General features: G+C 42.6%; 1 protein-coding gene across 2 annotated transcripts in view; it reads right to left on the bottom strand.

Annotated features, from left to right (window-relative positions):
* sbf2 (SET binding factor 2) overlaps positions 1 to 22,010 on the bottom strand; it is a 120,609-nt gene that overhangs the window by 5,982 nt on the left and 92,617 nt on the right. Inside the window, exons 22-38 of one of the 2 annotated variants that reach the window (XM_030078238.1) lie at positions 21,701 to 21,896; positions 20,589 to 20,716; positions 18,482 to 18,657; positions 18,120 to 18,253; positions 17,681 to 17,882; positions 16,706 to 16,902; positions 14,863 to 15,003; positions 13,071 to 13,154; positions 10,750 to 10,824; positions 9,375 to 9,553; positions 8,254 to 8,430; positions 7,645 to 7,746; positions 5,237 to 5,422; positions 4,033 to 4,159; positions 3,003 to 3,130; positions 483 to 707; positions 270 to 377 (exon numbers count right to left, since the gene is read on the bottom strand). In XM_030078238.1, the coding sequence (XP_029934098.1) occupies positions 270 to 377; positions 483 to 707; positions 3,003 to 3,130; positions 4,033 to 4,159; positions 5,237 to 5,422; positions 7,645 to 7,746; positions 8,254 to 8,430; positions 9,375 to 9,553; positions 10,750 to 10,824; positions 13,071 to 13,154; positions 14,863 to 15,003; positions 16,706 to 16,902; positions 17,681 to 17,882; positions 18,120 to 18,253; positions 18,482 to 18,657; positions 20,589 to 20,716; positions 21,701 to 21,896 (2,565 nt within the window). The remainder of the gene's footprint in view (positions 1 to 269; positions 378 to 482; positions 708 to 3,002; positions 3,131 to 4,032; positions 4,160 to 5,236; positions 5,423 to 7,644; positions 7,747 to 8,253; positions 8,431 to 9,374; positions 9,554 to 10,749; positions 10,825 to 13,070; positions 13,155 to 14,862; positions 15,004 to 16,705; positions 16,903 to 17,680; positions 17,883 to 18,119; positions 18,254 to 18,481; positions 18,658 to 20,588; positions 20,717 to 21,700; positions 21,897 to 22,010) is intronic. The other variant, XM_030078246.1, reaches the window with a different exon arrangement.

The raw sequence follows: 22,010 nt of genomic DNA, 5'->3' as shown, positions 1-22,010 counted from the left end.
CATTATTCATTTGCTGATCATTTTTTTTAAACGATTAGCAGCTAAGAAATTGATTCCACAAAGAAACTTTCTGTTCAGAAAGTTCTGTTTACATGACCAATACTGTTTATCAGCAGCCAGAGTTCATTAGGTCAACACAGAAATCTGATCGGAGTGCCGATCAAAATGCCTCTCAGCCAGTCAAAACAGAAGATTGGAACTAACTTTGGTATAATTAAATACTAATTTCAGTATAATGTGTTATTATTACCAGTCTCCTGTGCACTCACATTTCCTTCTTGCTTGAGGTCTTCCTGAATGCTGACTCTGACTCTCTCCAGAGTGGCCTGCCACCTCTCCGGAGCCTGGATTAACTCTCCCTCCAGCTTCTCAATGTCCTGCAGCACCAACAACGTCCACAGGGGAGGACAATGGTGAGATACAGCTTAATAACAAAATAATAACAAACTGTAAGATACTGTCGTTTGGCAGCACATGCTTACAGCCAGCAGTTTGGTGATGGCGTCAGGCTGGGCGCGGCTCACGCTGCTGTAGCATGGCCACACAATCCTCCTCTTGCTGGTGGAGATGGTGTCCGCCTCCTCCACGCTCTCTTGCCTCACGGCCATCATCCTCCAGTCGTAACACGGCCCAGTGGACAGAGTCTCATCCGTGAAGTAGTTCCACGTGGTCAGGTTGGGGATGCTGATGGAGGGCTTCAGTATCGGCTGCACAACACAAACATGACAGATTCAGCGCCGCCGTGACACCAACACAGGAATGAGAAAAAATAAACAAGAGAAAGAAGAGCGCAGGTCCAACAGTGACTTTGCCTTGCCTCTTACATGCAATCAAAAGAGAGAAAAATAGAGAAAACTATACAAAGTCAGCAAAAATAATATAGCTTAGATTAATGCTGAAGTCGTTATGCATTGTTCGATACCTGTATGAGGCATGCCGGAGGAATGACATGCCCCCGAAATGTGTCCGGACAAACAGAGCATGTCGATCTCCAATTACTTGGAATAAAGTAAAATGTGATACCACGTAACAGACATAACAAACATGTCTACAATTTCTTATGGCCAAATGGTGTGGATTAACAGTCTGCATGGTGTATTTCCAATAAGATTAAGCAGACCTTTGAATGCATTTGTTAGCCAGTGGGAAAGAATGTGGCCAACTGGACCTGCAGTGCAGCACTTTGCTGCACAGCACAGCCGGGCTGCAAAAACATGCAGACTAGTACCACTACTTTGACTGATTCACACACCTCTAGAATATGAGATATAACATCATCAGCATCAAGGCCTTACACATCCTTCATGTAAAGGCTAAATAATAAATAAGTAAGTAACAGAGCGCTGCTTCGTTGGGGAAATGGAAGACAAAAAAAAGGGACGCCTTTATGAACAGAAAACCGCCATGACATCACTACTTTGATAAGAAACGACTCCAGAGACCAGGCTTCATCAGCCAGGGTTGGATATTTCATACAACTAACAAAAAATCCAAAACCCCAAAACACACTGAAATGATTTGTTAAAGGGACAGTTCACCCATTTAGAAAAATATGATATTATTTCGCTTACCCTCTATATGGTATGAGGGGCAGTGGTGATGCTATCCTCCTTAATGGTCTTGCTGTGCTGGATATTGGCTGGACAGCACAGAGGCTAATTATTAGCCTCTTATTGAGAAGATATGCCCATAAGAAATGTTCTCTCAAAATTACCTCTGAATGCTTAAGTTGTAAGTCTTGCTTTTTATTTGTCTGAGCCAGTGTAATAGCTAAAGCAGAATCATCAATACAATCAGAAAAAATATGAGCAAAAATATTATCTTTATGCACTCAGGAATTATATGTGCATTTTAATTTCAGACTACAGCACTTATAAAAGTGCTATTCAATCTTGGTTAAGTGGATTTAGGTGGTTATTTTTAAAGGAAGCTAACTAGTGGGATATCTACCCAGTTAGCATTTGGGTGGTCCAGCAAGTATGCAACACAGCAAGAATGACGTCAAGACCATTTAAGCCCCAGTCTGGAATTGGAAAACGACGACCCCATGCTCCACTGCCCTCCACAGGATCATCTTGGGGGGCAGGTATGGGGGACACTGGGTTTCTGGAGGGAGTCTCCAGTGTGGATACTGGCTTGTCCAGGTGACAAGCCTCTAACCACACCCCATACCAGTTAACCGCCGTAAAACATCAAATGCACCACGCACAGATGTGGCGCAACATGGCTGCTGCAGCAGAACGCGTCCATTATAGTCAACTGAAGCCTTTTCTTGTAATGCTAAAAAAAGCCTCATAGCTGCCATGGTTTTACCTGAACTAGATCTTTTATATATGCATGTGTGTGCTCGGTGTCCTGGTGGAATTTATTCTGCCTCTCAGAGTTCATTACCAGTTGTACCGCTCTGACACATTGCTGCGAGTTACACAATTGTGTCGGCCTCTACATTGGTACACCTTTCTTTATAAGGCAATTCTTGGCATGCTCCCATCCTACCTCTGGGCCTATATCTCATGGAAAAGTACTGGGCACTACTCCTTGCATTCACAAGATGTACAGTATTTTCACTCTCTATCCTGAATGAGGCATTGTCTTTAGGATGCCACTGTGTTTAAACCATACTGCCATTCTCAAGTGCTGCAAATGTTTCTGTGTTTTGCACTTTTCTTTTCAAAAAATTGTATTTAAGAAAAATTGTGGTTCTACATATGTAGCTACTATTTTTGTGGAACTGCTGTTTCTTATTTGTTTCTGGTGCCTATCTTGGATAAGTCTTCCTTGAAAAAGAGATTCTTAATCTCAATGGCACCTTCCTGGTAACATAAAGGTTAAACTGAAATGAAGTAACAATGAGAAGAGGACAGCATCACAACTGTTCTATACATCATTTAAAGGTTGAGTGAAAAAGCATGAAATTTTTCAACATTTAAAAAAAAAATGCAAGTGCACTCTTTTAACAGCAGAAGATATACTCAATGTAAAATAGCGGCTGGACTCCTCACCTCGGCCTCTGTGGGGCTGTACATATAGTTGAAGAAGATGGGACTCCTCCTGTGCATTCTGTTGATGCATTCCCAGATACAGATGCCTCTCCTGGCCTGCTTATCTCCCTTGTCCTCAAACAAAGTGCCTGTGAGAGGGAGAGAGGAGAGGCACATAAAACTATGAGGAACTGTTTGATCCTGACACTGATTGAAATATTCAAACTCAACTTGTAATTCCACAAGTTCATAGGTAAATGGGACAGGGGTGTGACTGGGTGAGTCATTGGTGTTGTTAAATGGGCACATCTCCAACATTTTAACACAAAAATATGTTTCAATAATAAATTATGTCCCAACACTATTTTTCACACTAAGCAAACATAGTATCTACTTTAATTTACACTGGTATAACATCCACATTTAAGCTTAGACACAACACCACCACATCTTACTCAATAATTTCCATACACTGGTCTAGACAACTTTGCTCACTTTTATGAAGCTATGTCCTTTACAACTACTGCTGGGAAAACTGCACATCAATTTTCAATTAGGTTACCAATTGGTGGCAATCACATAGTGGGTGGGCATTCATAAACTAATGGATACTGCACTCGTACAACTCTAACTACTATCTACTATTGTACTACCATGTAGCACCAAAACTGTATTTCTGATAGTTAAGTTTCTCTACCTAGGTTTATCTACTTAAGCTGAAATTTCATATGGACTTTCCAATCTGGTAATATGGCACAACTGGCAGCACTGCGAGCATGTACTGCTGTGTGCGTGATGGGATCATCATGTCATGGTTACAGTGGTAACATCTGGGCCATGCAATGAATTGGTGGTACAGAGTATCTAAACCTTGCCAATGCATTCATTTAGAAAGGTGGTTGAACAGTTGTATTTTCATGTATCAGATTTTAAGAAAATGACAAACATCCTCCAGACACCTCAGAATAGAGTATTTACTCAGTTTAATAGGTGATGAGATCAAAATGATCCAACTATTCAAAACAAGTCCACTAGTCTAAATTGAACAGACCATGTTCCAAGCGCTCATAGTCTGAGTCCAGCAGGAAGTTCTTGAAGCGGTTGGAGATGTGATGATAAGCCAGGAACTTCACATACTGTTGATTAAACTCAAACTCCAGAGGATGTTGCTCCAAAATCTGCAGGGAGATAGAGAGACAGAGGCAGTCAGCATGACAGCTGGATCCTGTCCTCCTGTTATGGCTACACACTTCTCAAGTGCATACATGACCAATTAGCAACAGGACAGAGCCCCTCCTGTCCTCAGGGATAGGGGTGGGGGGAGTTTCATCACTGATCATACACAATCCAGGCAGGAAAAAAGGACTATGGTCCCTATCCAGCGGTGTGAGGTGGCCAAGGGGGGAGAAGACCTCAGTGCTCTGCTGAATATTTGAGGGCCACCTGGGTCTATTGGCGAAAACAACAGCTGTTTCGGAGATGAGGCACTTCTATTTTAAGCGCCTGTCCGAATCCCCTCCCCTCCCCCTGTTTATAGCCCTCCAGGACCAGGGACCCCCGCCAAGCGGCCTTAGCAGCCAAGCCTACAGTTTCAAAAGACAAATGCGAAAACTATGCGTTGATGTAAGTGTATGGGAGTGGGCCTATGGGACCCCAAGAGACACAAAAAAACACGGCATTCTCTAAAGTTAGCATTTCAGCGTGGACACAGTGCTCGGGACATCAGCCGCAGCAGTTGCATTCTCAGTCCTCCATCAACAACCCCCCACCCCCGCCATCCTAAAGCACAGCCAAGCCTTCTGAGAGACCTTCAATCCCCAAAACTGCAATTTTCCACTTGTAGCTCTAAACACGCATACAAATGTGAAAGGATGCCGAAACACGCTAGTGTAAAAAAAAAAAAAAAAAAAAAAAAAAAAGCCTTGCACTGATCACTGGGTTCATGGACCATCTGGACAACAGCCTCCCTGCACAAACTCCCCGGTGCACTGCACTGTCTAAATTACTTATCCAATGTGAGGAATGCAAAGTGCAAAACTAAACCAAATGTAAAGTTAATGGCAGCTGAATTTCTGTCCCCCTTCCTTTTCCCCCTCTCGCTCTTTGGAGGAATGTGATGAGCTCATGAATACAGCATGAATGCCTTTGAGGCTCGGAGGGACTGGAGGGAGAAATCGCCACGATGGGGCAGAGATGCTGGGGGCGAGGGCCTACCTGCAGGAGTTAAGTCAGGGTGAGGTCAAGGTAAGACTCACCTGGTGCACACAGTCCAGGAACTGCAGGAAGATGGGCGTGAAGCCGCTGCCCTGACTGCTGGGACTCAGGTTGCTTCGCTGGCTGAATTTATGGCCAAAGGAGAGCCACTCCTTCTCCAGCAGCACCTGAAAACCCTCCAAAGTCCTGTAGAAAGGATCGCTCAGCAGCTGCACCAAAGACACCACCTGCAGGGTGACAAGACAGAGGTGAGAGGAAGAAAAGAGCCAGGTCAGAGCAAATCAGAGCAGAGTGAAGAAGAGTCATTAGGAGATCATTGGAAGAATGAGAAGGTTATTAGGATAAAGAGACAAGCTACAGATTTCTCATGTTTCAGGGTCATCTTCACAACCCCTGCCATGTGGCTTGAGGGCCAACCATGACACGAGAATATGAGGAACAAGTACATGAAGCTTTTTATCTATTAGACTCCACCAACCAGACAGACAACACATAGTAATTTGCGTAGACTGAGTGGACACCACTGCACTGTTAGTGCACTGCACTATGACACTGTTCTACAATATGGAAATAAATGTTTTTTCTAACTTTTAAGTCATTTAAAAGTTACTAAAAGTAAAACTTACTGGAAAAATCAGGGTTTAAGCTAAGGTGCTTTGGAAAAACACCAAAATTCTGCAGCGCACATTATAGACGCACTATGCACAATTGTCAAGGGTCAGCTAAAGTGAGGACCATTTAGAATTAACTGACAGAAACGTGGAACATGTACAGAATTTATCAGTGAGCTGGCCGATGATGAAAACCATTTTCACATTTTTTTCCACCGAGGGTCCAATTAACCCTCGGTGAGTGTGCATAGTGCACTTTTGACTAAGTCTGGCACATATAAAGGTATGTTTTCTGTAATCTCCAGAGAATCCCCATAGTTACTGAGCTCATGGGGAAGTAAATATTTTCATCAACGTCTTACTCTCTGGATTTGACCAAAATGCTCGCTGCTTTAATGATCCAAAAAAGATTCTAAGGATGCATAAATGCTTTCAGTCGAAGAATCTGGTCACTCTTTCCAATAAATAATGAGGAAAACTGATATTTTGGCAAATAGGTTGTTTGATCTCCTTACCACTGAACTATGGGGAGACAGTTTGGAAACAGTTTCACCTATGCGAGCAGCATTTTTTCAGTTTGTCAAACATGCTTATGCTTCAGCACATAGTGTATTATTAGTGGACCGTTTATCCTGGCTGTGCATCCCTTGAAAAAATTTGACCACAACGGTGAAAGACCTACCAATCCTCTCATCGCTCAATATGAAACTGATGACATGGTTTAAACTAAAAAAAAATCTTTGTATTTATATAACATCTATGCAAAATCTTCAAGCACACTTGAGCTCGCTCTGCGGCACACCAGTTGAGAACCACTTGTCTGCACATGCAATATGCTTGGCCTGCTTCCCTGCCCGTGTCTCCTACAACCCAACTAATGAGCCCTGACGCGTGTGGAATGAGCGGGAAAAACAGTTCATGGCTTCCCCAGGGGGTTTACTAGAACATCCAGCCCTGAGTGGTAGAAAAAGCCCCCCTACGCCTGGGTAGGGGAACTAAGCCCCCTAGATTACGAGTAGGCCGCAACAGATTGAAGCAGGGATTTAAGAAAGGAGAAACGAGGCATGAGAAAAGAGAGCGGGGAGAAAGAGAGGATGAGGATTAGACTGCGGGCGAGAAGTAGAAAAACAGAAAAAAGCGCGCAGCGAAAGGAGGAGAGCTCTGCATCCTGTCTGCTGGGTGTCTTATATGGGTCGTGGACAGAGGCAGGGGAGCCAAGGCATATGGAGCCCATTTGCCTGTGCGAGCCTGATCAGACCCTTGGGGTGATGAGGGTGGTGGCCCATGGAGCGAGATGCTCTGGGCCTAACACGTGCCTGGCACAGGGGGAGCTAGGGCTCGTGCTTTTAAACAGCAGCCCAGGGCTCCACAAACCCAGTAAACACATTTGGAGGACACACACTTACAGCACAAACATGCACTTAACAGGTCGAAGTGGAAAATATGAGCTCAGAGGGCAAAAATGCGGATGAAGCATGAATGAAGCAGCACGCGGATACAGACGGTTGATGAGGGTAAAAACAGGCTCTGTTTACATGCCTTGAAATCAGCACCATGCACTTTCATGATTGAAATCAGCATGAATCAATGACACGATTCAGCGCTGCATAATCTGGTCAAAAAGTGACAGCATTCATTAGAAGATAAGCACTTGGAACAACAGGTGTGGCAGTCTGTGCCAGATTATGATTCACACAAACACCATTTCTTCATGATCCTCAAGCCTCTCTCTCTCTTTCTTTCTCTCTCGCCCTCAGACTCTTCTTCCTTTGTCTTCTCCACCTCTGCTTGTCCTACGTGTGTGTTTCTTCACACAGGTATTTGGGTGTTTTCCTTACTTGTGTGGTAATGTCCCAGCCATCCTCTAGGCTGAGGAGAACAGATGAGCCGCTGTCCAGAAGCTCCACCAGAATCAGTGCCAGCTGCAGGATCTTGTGAAGCTGTGGGAGATCAACATAAGGGCACGTAAAAGACACACACACACGCACACACACACACACACACGATTAATTCGTTCTGTGCATACATTGCCATTTTTGGTCTACCGGTAAATGACTCCAACATGCTTGCTTGCTACTGCTTTGTGCCTAAGCAGCATTTCCCACAGATAATCCTGTTGTGCAGTCTGTGACATGTTCAGTGCAAGGACACAGGCTGCAGGGGGTCTACAACGTAACTACCATGATAAGAGCTCCATCGCCCCCCCATCTTTATGTGTATAAATGTCTATATATATCTGTTTCCCTTGGGAAATGGCTTCAGAGTGGATTTACCATGATGTGAAAGTCACACACAGGGCGAACAGCACGAGCTAACTGCTAGCTCTTTCTCACACAGCTCTCACATGCTGACTCTCTGGGTCGTTGTGTTGAACCCCGCTGCAGTGTGTGAATAAGAATGTACGAGCACTGTTTGGCTGCTGCTGTGCGTGTGCGTGTGTGTCTCACCTGCAGGATCCATTCAGATTCCTCCAAGGCTTTGAGGAACGAGTCCTCTGTGTCTGAGGGGGTGGCGCTGGGAGCACAGGCCCTCAGCAGCTTTTTAAAAGCAGCTTTCACCTGCCGCGTGTCTGCAAAGTCCACAGGCACCAGTTCACAGTTCAGAGAGGAGTCCACTTTTAAGCCCTGTTAAAAGACAAAAAAGCCATCAGGGGAGCGACAGAAAAAAAAAAAAGCTTTTGCCTTAAAGCTGTGTATTTGATGTGAAAGTTAGCGGGTTACAATTAAGGTCTTATATGCTTTAATTGCACACAGACAGCAACGCACACAGAGAGGTACAAACAAATACAAAATACATAAATAAATGCATTTTTCTTCATCTTTGTGTTTGCTTGCAGTTACCTTTTGCACTTGGAAAATGAGTGAACTAAAACCATTCTAGGACCTGTAATCCCTACTGTTTCCCATATATGCCAAGTCACATATGAGGCAGCATCACTGCATGTGATTAAATGAGAGCTTAGAGAGACAGAAATACCATTATAAGAAAAGTGAGAACTTCATCTGAAAACGAAAAGCTACCAGTTCATTTCCTTTTTGTCTGCTTTTAGAGTGGAAAATGAACCGAAACAGAGAAGTGAATAAACTATTTACTCACACAAACTCAGACACACTATATTACCACACATGAATCAGAACCATGAGTGAGCAATAATAAACATGTCTTATTAGTTGATAATTTGGTGGTTTCTGGATTAAACGCTACAGACTAAGATGACTCAATTTTTCTCTTCTTTCTATTCATTGTTTAGAGCCTTTCCCTTGCTGTGTTAAAATAAGTAAACTAGATTTCAAAAGACTGTACTCATGACTGTGAGGGAAACTGGAGCTTAACTCTACAATATAATCACCTAGTTTTTGGTTGTGCTTTTCTCCAGTTTTTAAATGTACCATTTCTTAACTCACACCTTACATCTGACACTTTACAACTTGTAAGCAAGGCTGACCCGATTTTTTCACTTCATAAAATGTGGACTAGTTGGTTAAATATAGGTTCAACAACCTATAATAATTCATAACACAAAGTCCTCACAGCTGCTGCCAAATTACAGCTTTCCTTTCATTCTCACCCTTAGATGGGACTTTTCTCCAAAGATGTAGAGGGCAGCTTGCTGTTTGAGGAGCTGCGCCTGCAGACTGTTGCTACCTGCAGGGGGTGCCAGATCCTTCCCTGCTAGCCTGGCGCCCACCTCTAACGCCGACGGGTGCTGGCTGAGTCTGCTGCTGGAGCGCAGGCTGGCCCACACGCCTGCAAACACATAGATGCAAACACGAGTCACACACATGCGGGAGCTGGCCTGAATGTCATACAGGGTATACTGAGATACAAACAAACTTAAGACTGAATGATGAAAAACACATGACATGCTGACTACGTTTACATGCACAGCAGTACAACAGGGATTATGTAAACACCTTAATTCTTTCAGTCCACCAAAAAAAAAAGCACTTGCCTTAGTGTTGTGGGTGTTGAGATATTAAAAGCAGAGGCTGTTGGAATTTTTTAGCAAAGCAAGTCCACAGAGCTAAAAACCATTTCCCTGAAACAGCACACAGCACCTTCCAAACAGCATGATTCACTATGGGGAAGGATGCGATTTTTTCACTGTAATCGTTTTCAACTCCTTCAAATTGCACTTACTTTGCTGGTTTGCTACCAGTGCTGGCTTCTGCAACCACAGTGGTGATGCAAGTGTGTATAATTAACCAAACAGACTCACACTTTGTTAAAAAACAAAAACAAACAAAAAAAAACAACCATCAGACAGACATCTTAAAAACCTGAAATGCTCTTTGAGGGCCGTGACTGGAGAAATCACACTGAGACTGGAATTGCAGTTTGGTTTCACGAGCTAAACTCCCAACATGCTGTCAATATGATGTGTTGTTTACACCTGCCGATGAATATTACTGCAGTGTGGATATGACAAATATAAGTGTTTCCCACCAGTCAAAAAACACCTCACACAATCTGCACCTTTCTGTGATATTAATTTGTATCACCTGAATCCTAATGCCTCTGAGACACGTATACAAATTATCTCTTAACCCCTCCACACTGCAGAAGGGCCTCATTTTGTGTGATTCATGTCTGGGCTGCCATGGCCAACAGTCTCCTTCCCTCCCTGGCCTGCTCACTGACCACAATTAGCCCTGCTCAGCCAACACATCAACAATGGAAATGGCCACATTAGAGCAGCTGCCTTGGTTTGGAAAAACCACAGCTCCCAGTGGGCATCCACAAAGTCAGTCATGATTAGTACTATGCCTCCACAGGCGTTTGTTAGGAGGTTGTGATGCGGTACTAGCACATGCCTTGGTTAGATGCTACCTATGCAGGTTAGAGAGAGGAAAAATGATAAGGCTTGGAAGATGTTTTGCAAAAAGAAGGCTTGAAGAGGATTGGCGGGGGGAAAATATCTGAAAGAGACAGTGTCACTATACCTTGGTTCTGGATTCTCCCCTTACTGGCAGGTTTTTGGTTTGAGTGAGTGAATAGTTTATCCTTGTACCCAAGCACTGGGAGGTGTTGTGTACAGGAAGGAGGGAGAGGGATAGGGAGAGGGGTATAGAAAAAAAAAATCACATCAACATCATATGGACAACAGAAGCTGATACTAGAAATGCACCAGCTGGATTTTTGATTGGTTGATCCTGATTGCTGATTTTTTTTTTCTGACTAGCAGGTACTGATGACGAAACAGATTTCCTTTAATACCTTAACAACAACAACAACAACAATAATAATAATAATAATAATTTTAAAAAAGCATTAAATGCTTGTTTACCTTTATTTTAGTACTCTTAATTTATGCATGTATAACACATTAAAACAAAAGATGATTTTTGGACTGTATAAAGGGTTTATTTGAGAAAAATGGGGGGGGGGGGAGGCAAACTCAGAGACTGGCTAGACAAGTAGCTGCTCTGAGCCGGTCACTGCTTGCTTTAATTTTTGCAACATCCAGCTGGTTCCGGCCTCATCAGTCAGCACATCCCTAACTGACACACACCCAACCCTGCTGACTGTGTGAAATGTGGGACACGCAGTCGGTGTGGCCGTTTGGAGAGTTACAATCAGGGCTATTCTCCCCACCAAAAGTGACAGAGTGGAAGATGTTAAATTTTCTGTTTGAAAAGATCAAGAGAATGATTGTCACAGCATGCATGAATATGACGGTCCATGACTATGATGGATGGTACGAAGAAAAAAATGAACGATCACAAGTTTATGGGAGGAAATGATGACATTTGCATTCTCTAGCAATGTTGTGCTCCAGATCCAGTAATTATGATGAATATGTTAGGCTACTTGGCTGTGTTGCAACTGTGTGGTTACAAATGGGAGCGGATCCCTTGTGATCCAAACAATCTGAATTCATCCTTTTCATGAGTGAGACAACTAGCAAAAACGTGGGTCAGTTTCAGAAGAATTTCTCCCCTGACCTCCGGTTATCCTTTGGCCCAAACCGGACTGACCCTTCTCATATTAGCAAGAACTGATGCACACATTTCCTCTGAAGGTCGGAAGTTCACATTTCAGTCATGATGGTCTCTCAGCTTTAAATGCATCACGTCCACTATTGAGATGTGTCATTACATTTGAACCATGTGGGTTTTCTCCTGGGTCAGCAAAACTCACAACAACAACAACAACAACAACAACAAAAAAAAAAACAATGACATGACAATGAGTTTGAGATGTTACCTACAAAACAAATGAAAATCCCTTTACTTCACATTCATAGTAAAGAGACTTACCAAGTTGCAGTGACAAAACCTGACACAGACAAACTGCAAAATAACTGCAAACAGATTCTTCTACAAAAATCTGCTTAACTTAACCCCATTGGGCTGTAATTACACTTGATGTTTTCGCATAAATTTTAAGATCTGATTCAAAATTACTTGTTATGTGACAAGATGTCTGAAAATGTTATTTAAATCTTTGTCTGCATCCACACAAATCCAGTAACAACAGCAGCCTCAATCCTTCTGCAGCTAATTTTAAAGGGACAGATCACCCCCCCCCCCCCCCCCCCCCAAAAAAAACAAAACAAAACAAAACAAAAAAAAAAACAACAACAAAAAAAACATACATATATATTTTACCATTTATTCCTAGTGTAATTTATCGATTGGCAACGTTTCTGGAACTAACTTAATGAGTGGAAAACTGAATCTTTTCACCCAGAGGGAGTGCAAACTCACAGGCGGATAGATACAGTTTGCTAATGTTCTTTGAAGAAATAAAAGAAATAGTTCCCGATGAAACTCCGTGCTGCAGGCTGTGGATTATCTTTTGGAAAGAGATGTTTTTGTTGAGTTTTTAAAAAGTACATTTTTAGTGGTTCGAGTGCCACAAATGAACACCCAACCAGCCCTGTTGTATTAGTGTGAAAGGGGAAGGCTGCAGATGGCAGAATGGACACCTTGTCAAATCACACAGAAACAATCTGGACGCACAGACTACACAAGGGCTAAGTGGGAAATTATCTGACCCTTTAGAGATGCAGTAGCAATGTAAGCAAAATCCTGTTTTTGTGCATCTAGTCCTGTGACTCATTTGGGAGGAGGAGGATGTGTGTGTGTGTGTGTGTGTGTGTGTGTGTGTGTGACAAACACTTGTTTGGTCATGTGTTTAATGTGCTGCCGTCTTGGCCAGGTCACTCTCGGAAAAGAGACTGCATTTTATCTCAATGAGTCTTATCTGGTTAAATAAAGGATAAATGAAAATGAAATGTCTGTGTGTGTGGAATACTCACCACCTCTAGTAAAACTGTTTGAGAAGGGGATGTCTAAATGGACAGGAGTCATCTTTGGTATCCTTGATGTCCTCCTTTCACTGGCTGAAGTGACAGATACACAGAATGCACACAGACAAAGTGAAACAAATTCTTAAAACGTTAACCCTTTTGGCTCAGTATGAAACCGTTTTGAAATCATGGAAGTTAAGTGAACCCCATTTCCTCTGTAAGGATCATCTGAGCCTCACAGTTTCAATTCTACTTAGAGATCTGAGATTAATGGTATTGGTGTTGGATTTGGAGAGATTTTACCACAGTTCCCATACACATGTGATGGACATTTGATGTGTGTGTGTATCCTGGTTGCACCTTAACACAGTATAGTATATGCAGAGTTCACTGGCAGAATGAGGTGAAGTCAAGAGATGGATGGACCTGAGAGTGACCCCAGGTTGTCCTGTTCCTCTTACATAACCTTATATTGTACAACAGTTCCTTCCCAATACAGCAAAACACGTCTCACACACACACACACACGGACACACACACATACACACATCACAATAGAGGAAGGCTCACAAGATAAGTGGCTGAAAAATAACCAGTGACCAGGACAAACACAAAAGGGAAGAAAAATGAATGATGGCAGAGCTAAAAATAATAAAATAATAGTTCTGAAAGTGTAAGAGTCTGCAGTTTTCTCTTTAATCAGAAGTAACGCAGTCCAGTTAGCATCTTAATCAAAACTCCCTACAAGCAAGCCGTGTTTTCTTAGTATTGTGATAAAAGAGAAAGTCATACTTCAGACTGTTCAAGCTGTCTTTATCAGTGACACAACACTGTCAAGAAACAGGTGTCAAATCACTGATGAACCAAAATGGAACAAAATAAGCAAATCATAACCTCTGACATTAAGTGAAGCCCCAATAATTGGTGGGCAACCATAAAAACAGTGTTTGTTCATGGCCTACTAAGCGGGCCAGGAGTGGGAAACCTTTTTGACCTTTTTAAAAATCAGGTCTTAAATAGTTAAGAAAAACAAGGATAGTTCTTGAGTGTTTTTGTTAAGTTTTGTTCTAAACTGTGATAAGGCAATCTAAGATAAGCCTCAAGGAATCAATCAAATGAAAAAGTATCAACAAGATATTCTCTGGAAAGCTATGGCAACTCCAGAATCAAGAAATGACACAATGGCTCTGCAGAATTACGTGATGTTTTTCAAGTGATTCCACTGAAACAAGATTTTTTCCTCCCAAAGCCCTAAAGTTCCCGCAAAGTCAGGCTCATATTCTGCACGTGGGGACGAGCACCAGAAAGTATTGCTTGATGACAGGAAGGGATTAGAGGCTTTGTTCTCTTGTTCCCAATTTTATAAACAAAAATTTAAGCAGTCACAACTTACAACAGTGTTTTGGGCTGATTCAGAGTTTAGACTGAAGAGATATAACGTCACTTTGCTTCAGTTATTTAAACCTTCAACCAAGTGAGCAGCAACTGATTATAAGTTGTGAAATCTTTAGTAGCCCTACATGATTTTCAAAATAGCTTGCTGCAATGTAAAATGGGAGCAAACTGGAGTAAATAGGCGAAACATGCAAAATCACTGGTATGGTCCTTTAACACCCAGGACCTATCTTGTATTCTGCACTTCAAGTTGCCACAACACTGAGCTCAAGTATCACGGTTACTGTGTAGCTCCCATCATGTGGTGGTATATCAGAGCTGACAAAAAGGTCCTTGGCTCATGGAGAAAACACCCCTGTGGGTCTGAGAGAGCGACAGCAGTATCATTATCTGTTGTGATGTGTACCTGGTGAGAGACCTATGATGGAGCGGTTGGACAGGGTGCTGCTGCCGTTCATTTTGAAGTAGATGGGGATGGAGTCCAGGATGGCCTGCAGGTACTTCTCCTGTTCGAGACTACTGGATGAGTCTGAAGATGAAGCAGGAGCTAAAGGTAGAGGACAAGACTCACATTACACAAAAATAAAAAAATAAAAAAATCGCTATTACAAAAATATATTTAGATTGCAGGCCTATATTCCAGTGCTTTGCAGGCAAAATATCAACAGGTTTCTTTTGTTATGTGTGCTTGTGAATGCTCCATGGTGTGTGCAGGTGCAGAATGTAGTTTCAGCCACAAATATTTCTCAGAAGCATAGAGGTTCTCCAGGCAGAAATGATCTCACTGGCTGAGTTAAATTTCAGCATGGGCACAGCCAAATACCATCAATTTCTCTGGCTATTAAAGGATGATTTATGCTTGAACCGGCAGTCTCTGTATGGAGGGCCCATATGGTAATTTCTGGAGACTCTGTAAGGTGGCTGCCCGTCACGGTTCTGATTTGTTCCAGTCAGCAGCACGTACACTAAAAAGGATGATGAAGCTTTGTTGTTTGTTATCCAATTTTTTTTTTTTTTTTTTTTACTTGCCGTGCAGTTGCCTAACCTTGGAAAGCTGGTACAAGTATTATAAAATTGAGTATGATGATGATGATGTTTATGATGATGAAGTGGAATTGCTTTCATTATGGCTATTGGCTGAGAAGGAGGAGGAAGGACGATGACGATCTATGCGCATGATAAATCGAGACAGACGTGACAGAGAGCTCCCTGCATAGTGAATCATAAAGGTGGCAGTGGCTCCATGCGACTTCGGCAAACGTCTCTTCAAAGTTTTCCAGTTTGCAACCAAGCCAGCATCTGTCTATTTAAGGTGCACAAGACCTCTGTAGCAGCTCTGTCTGGTCCCTCTGCACATTACCCAGTGGATCAAGCAACTTGTGAGAAAGGAGGTAGCAAATATTATTAACCCTGGCACCCTTGCTATTACCTGGAAAAACACCACTCATACTACATCAACAAGTGGTGAATGAAAGGAAACAGGACATTCTGAGCACTCTTAATCATCACAAGATTACAGAAAAAGTGCAGCTGCCTTTGATTTACTGTTTGCAGAAAAACATTAGTATTGGTGACCTTTCCAGCTCAATCTAGCCATACTAGCCTGTAGCTGTCTAAATTGATTGATTACCTGACGGAGAGTGAGTAAAAAAAAGAGAATGCTCCTCACACCAGTACCAGCACAATAAAGCCTTAAGAAAGCTAAAATATAGAGAGCGATAGCTGAACCATGGCCATTACTGCTGTGAGACAGTGGAGTATAGCCTTTTAATCAATTTAATCAATGAAATCAATGGTTGTAACATGATATCAATTTCAGAAGATTTCCACTAGCACCTGAGACTATGTGGTGGTGACTGGTTGAATACTCAAAAAAACAACATTTTTTTTTAAATAGTTCAAGATTTCAATCATCTAAGCACATAGAAATCATCGATTTGTGTTATCTTCTTAAAGAGCCTCTAGTCATTTTCACCAATGCACAGAAAAACAAATAAATAAAATAATAATTTAGAGTTGATTTTTATGGAAAAGCCCCTTTGACTATTGTTCATTTGACTGAGTTTAGCCAGGTTTTAGCGTTCTATACCTGGTACCATCATTGCCATTAAAGTCTGCAGGCTTTGTGATTCTTTGGCTCCGCCCACTGAAGTTTCACTCAACCAATGAGATTATCTCTGCCTCCAGAGCAGCTCTATGTCAAAAAGGTGTTCATAACTACAACAAATCTGATGTGTGTGTGTTCATACCTGTTGAGGAGGGGTTCTGCGACTTGAACAGCCCCACCACACTCTTGCCATGGAAACCTCCGGAGCGGAGCAGCACGGCTTTGGTGCGAGGATGTTTCCAACACACCACAGGCAGGCGGTTGTGTCGGTAGCAGCGGGCCACCTTGTGCAGACTGCTGTCCTGTACCGCCTGCGGGACCACCAGCAATCCTGGGTAACTGAGAGCAAGAGAGAGAATGTAAGCCTCAAACACTTACATGAGTCCTGGCAAAAAAGGTCTACAATTGATAAACCACTTGTCATCTTTGTTAATAAACTCATAACAAGGGGAGGCGATGCTGCCTAGATGGTTTTTTTTCAATGATGTGCAACACTGGCAAGACATGAATGGGTGTGAGCGTGTGTGTGTGGGAGTTTTTGTATAACAGACTGGGTTTGGATCTGGGTGTCTCAAGTGGAAAGTCAAACATATATCAAGAGCAGGATAACCAAGTGCTCAAAAGCCAAAAGAGGCTTACTTCAGGCACACTCGCTCAGAGCAGAGTAGGGTCTTACAAATAAAAGCCATTACTGATATTTTAACTACTCCCAAATGAAGATCCTGTGTGATTGAAAATGACTGCCATTTTTATAATGAGATGCCCTGATAATCAATAAAGGCATTTATTTGTCCTTTTAACACAGTACCCTGCTCTGTGAGAGGAGGCCTCTTTTGGCTTCCTCCCTTGCTCCAGTGTCTTTCAGGCAGGTGAAGGAGACTCCCCACTGTCCTTTTGAGATATTTAGGCTTACAATGCTTCCGACAGGGCTACAAATGCTGGAAATAAATATTCTCTGCAAAACTGAGCTGACATCTGCATGAACGGCACAGAAAAGCATGTTTCTGAGCGATATTACTTGAGGCAGGCTGAGACCAGTTGCAACAAAACAAACAACAAAAGACAAAAGAACAAAAACCAAGCGACAAAAGTGAGTGTGTGAGGTGGTGTGTTGTACCTGCGACAGAGGGAATAGAGTCTGTTGACGGCTGTGATTCTGAACTGCTCGCCTGTCTTGGAGCGGGACGAGCTGGCTGTGATGGTGCCCAGTCCTAGGCGCTGGTAGTCACGGAAACAAGCCCGCTCCACAAGCTGCTCCATGGTGGACTTCTCTGATGCTCGCAAAGTGCTGCTGGGCGGCGGCTCACCATCATCTGATACTGAAAGACATACAGGAATGAAATAGAATTACATGGGGGGGATTCATATTTTTACTTTTTTTTTTTTTTACATGTTCATGAATCTCTGTCTTTTGCCCTCTCTCTCACATACAATCATGTGCTTACATACATTATGTGCACATGCTCACAGAATACAATGGAATCAATAACAAGGGTCTTGGAGAAAACCCCCAACCCCCTCTGCCCCATGCTGTGTGAACGTGTTGTTGCTCTCACTTGAAATGTCATCATCTTCGTGCCAGGTCATTCTGCTGCCTCTCTCGTTCTTCTTCAGTGTGGTCTGGCCACCGCGCCCCATGGTGATCTTTCCCGCCCTCTTGGCTCCCTTGACAATCGTTTTGGATAGTGTCCTATGAGGAGGAGTACAGGGCAGACGTCAATATGATTAATTTATCTACAGTTACTGCATCAGATGGAAGAGAATTTTTCAACATTTCCAAACAAGAGACAAACTGCTGAGGCATGTACTTTACAGAAGTAATTCAGAGACCAATGTGATTTATGCCTGGAATCGGCATACAGCGAGGTCAACCGAAAGTCGGTCCAGAGCTCATGAGTTGGCCTGATAAACTACAAACCTGAAGCCAGTGTTCCTCTCTTTTTGCTTGGGAAGAATGAGCTGAGGTGCTGTTTGTCCTGCGGCAAAAGCAAAGGTGCTGAAGATGGATTGTGGGTAGCGGATCCTCTGGAGGTGCTTCCTGAAGATCTCCACCATCTCTGAGCTCACCTCCTCATCAAAAGCCACCTTTATTAACTATGAGAGACATGAGACAAATTGATTACTCACCAGCACAAGGATTCAGATTTAGACTGGATTTGCTGGAAAACACTTCGGTTATCACAATTACATTCACACTTGAATCTAATCCTGGGAAGTTCAAGGAACATGTGTTTTATAAAGCTAAAATTGATTATCAGGATTCCCACTCCATGTCAAATGGAAATTACTGCAATTGTTCATGCTTTATGATATATGAATTCAATTTCCACGTTTTATTTAAGCATCCAAACAAAATTGTGGGGGTGGGGCGTCATTTTCTTGTGTGTATATAGATTTTGCGTGTCTCAACAATATTTTCAGTAATTTCATTGCACCGTCGACAATTTTATTTTTACATTTCATGTAATTTAATTTTAAATACACAATGCTTTAAAAATAAAATCAGTTGAATTTGCTCAGGTTAAGGGGTTCATTTTAGGATAGTGGACATAACATGAACACAGCAGGAAAATTATGTTTGGCGAATAACATTACAAGTTAAATTGAGACAGACAAAAATTCCATGATGTTCCATGATCTGTCCCAAGTATTAATTTATTTCCCTGACTTTCTCTGTCTTTCCAGAAGTGACTCTGACTGTGTTTCTGATTGTGTTTGTGATGGTGAACGTGAGCAAGCAGATCAGTGAGTGTATCAGTGGCTAGTTAGCATGTTGGTACACAATTCTTGCTGTTTTTGTAAGGACAATCTATGTTAAGCTCTAGTTCAAGTTCCACCTTATTTCAGAGCACTGAATCACAGTTACATGTTGTTGTCCTGTTGTTTCTGTTTTTTAATGCCGTGCTCTCTTGCATCTTGTTGTCAATAACCTCAGCCACTCCAATACTTCCTCACGGGACACTGACTGGTCAGGCTATTTGGCGGCTTCCAGCGGCACCCTTGTTGGAGCGTTTCCAGATGAATCAAACAAAAGGGATCTTGCAACATCAGCTGGCTGTGCAACATTAAGAAATCTCATGACTGATGGGAACCCTGGACTAAATAGCTAAATGACAATGTGCAAACTGGGGCAACAGTTGCATGTTTCTCACAGATCAGCTTATTAGTCTGAGCTGACTGGGTGCAACTCGCTCATATGATTTCCCATCTGTCTGAGCTCTACTATTCTCTATTCTCCACTACTCTTTATATTACTCTCAAAGCTCTGCCAGAGCCTGTATAAAAATATCTCTGACCACTGTTCTGTGCTGTGGCTCTCCTGCAGATAGCTCATCTTAATGTAGAAGTAGTAATTCGGCCCAGATACTGTTTCCACAACACACACCCACACATACATTCCAGTGAGTGTGGACACACGTCAAAACAAAAGTGATGCACACACACACACACGTGCACAAACACACACACACACACACACACACACACACACACACACACACACACACTTAACCAAGCCAAGTGACCTACACTCCATGAAATGAGCATGGCCAATTTTCATTGACCTTGTTAATAAAAACATAGGAATGAATCATAAAATTTTTACAGGAATACATGAATTCTGTTAGACTGAGAACACATGCTTGGCTGAAAATCCCTTTGGTCTTTTATTCTAAGAATCCAACTCATATTAAGATGATACAAGACCGCAAAGCTTCCAAAAGACGCATCACACTGAATGTTGGCTGGAATCCAAAACATGTAACTTTTAGTGCACATTAGTTTGGAGAGTCTATGCCCTCTCTGCAGGCCCAGACATGTTGGTCCAGAGTTAATAAGCCACAAGCCCCAAATCAACATATAGTTAGGCTTAATGTGAACACAGCATCTGAGAAACAGTTGAAACACATTTTAAGAAAACTGAGAACTGTCTTATGTCATTCCAAAACTTCACCATCATCTAAAATCGTGGTAGATTTCACTAAAACTGAAATTTAAGTGGGAGAAAACTGTGAGATACTGCTTACCTGGAAGGATGCAGAGCGAAGCTGCAGGCCTTCCTGCATGTTCTGCTGCAGCTGGTTCTGGATGCTGATTTTCTTCTCCTTGGTCAGAGTGGACACTGGGAAGGCCCTGATCACTGCCTGCTCCCCCACTGGACACACAGAGCAACAAAGAGAACTGTTAGCTGCTACATTATCTCACCCACACATCACAACCGGACCACCCACTCATATCTCAAGGGGTATGAGAGGGTCAATGCAATGAATGGAGTGTGATGTTCACCAGTGTAAGATCTGTGTCAGTCAGCTATGGGCCCTTTGACACTGCACAAACAGAACTAGCCCAAAGGGGAGCAAAAAGGAAGAGGCATTAGATCCATTTCTAGTTGTAGTTTGTGTTTCTAGTAATTCCAGTAATGGGTGTAGTGACAACAGAAAAGGGGACTGACATTTGATGAATGAAATTCTGTTGTTGTGATCCTTCAGTTTTTTTGATTTTTTTTTATAGTCCCACCTCAGTTTCTCTATTTTTACTCAACACTGATCAGAGAAGCCTCGTAGCCCTGTGATATTTTACTTTAGTCATACTCATTTCTTTTCATTCCCTCAAGCTTCCACTGAATCTCATTTGCCACCTAAACCACAATGAGAGTTTGGTCATTCCTTCACAGTGCTGTGTTTGTCTCCATTTTCAAATGAATGGATTTTTTTTTTTTTTGGCATTTCTGCATTTTTATTTGACAGTGATAATAGACAGAGACAGGAAAAACATGGGAGAGAGGGGATGACATGCAGCAAATGCCTTGGTCTGGAATTGACCCTTGGCCACTGTGGTTAAGGACTCAGCTTTGATATGTGGTACACACTCAGCTACTGGGGCGCTGCACAAATGCTTCTACATAAATATGAATTTTAAGATTGCAGCTCCTGGCTCTTACCATTGAGCTGCTTCAGTGGCCAAAAAGTGTGTAACCAAAAAAAAGGTTGCTGGTCCCTGTGAGTCCAACATGTACAACAAGGACCAAAACTGGAATTGCAGTTGGACATTTGGGGAAAGTGAGATCCAAAGTTTTCCAAAAGTTTTGACACCGTTGCAGTGGAAATGGACCCCAACATTGCAGTGGAACAGGAATTACCTAATGGATCGTGAGGGGTGCCTTTGAAGATGATGCGGTAAGTGGTGAGAAACAGGGCTCCCTCTGCTGGTAGGATGTGAGGGCCCCCCAAAAGTCCACCGGTGGCCTCCTCACGACCATCCGGGTCTAGGACCACCCGCAACCCCTCTGACACAAACTCCTCTCCAGGCAGAAGTGCTGGACGTAGAATCTTAGGCTGGGAAGGGGGATTAACAAGATATCATTCACAGGGATTGCTACATAGACACATAGATAGCTAAGAACACATCTGGGCTTACATTTGTTTTCATTGGCGAGTAAGGTAGTGAAA

Source organism: Myripristis murdjan, chromosome 3 (genome assembly GCF_902150065.1).
Source record: "Myripristis murdjan chromosome 3, fMyrMur1.1, whole genome shotgun sequence".
In the NCBI taxonomy this organism is placed as follows: Eukaryota; Metazoa; Chordata; class Actinopteri; order Holocentriformes; family Holocentridae; genus Myripristis; species Myripristis murdjan.
The sequence above is the reverse complement of the archived record's forward strand: the minus strand, read 5'-3'. Positions and strand labels throughout refer to the sequence as shown.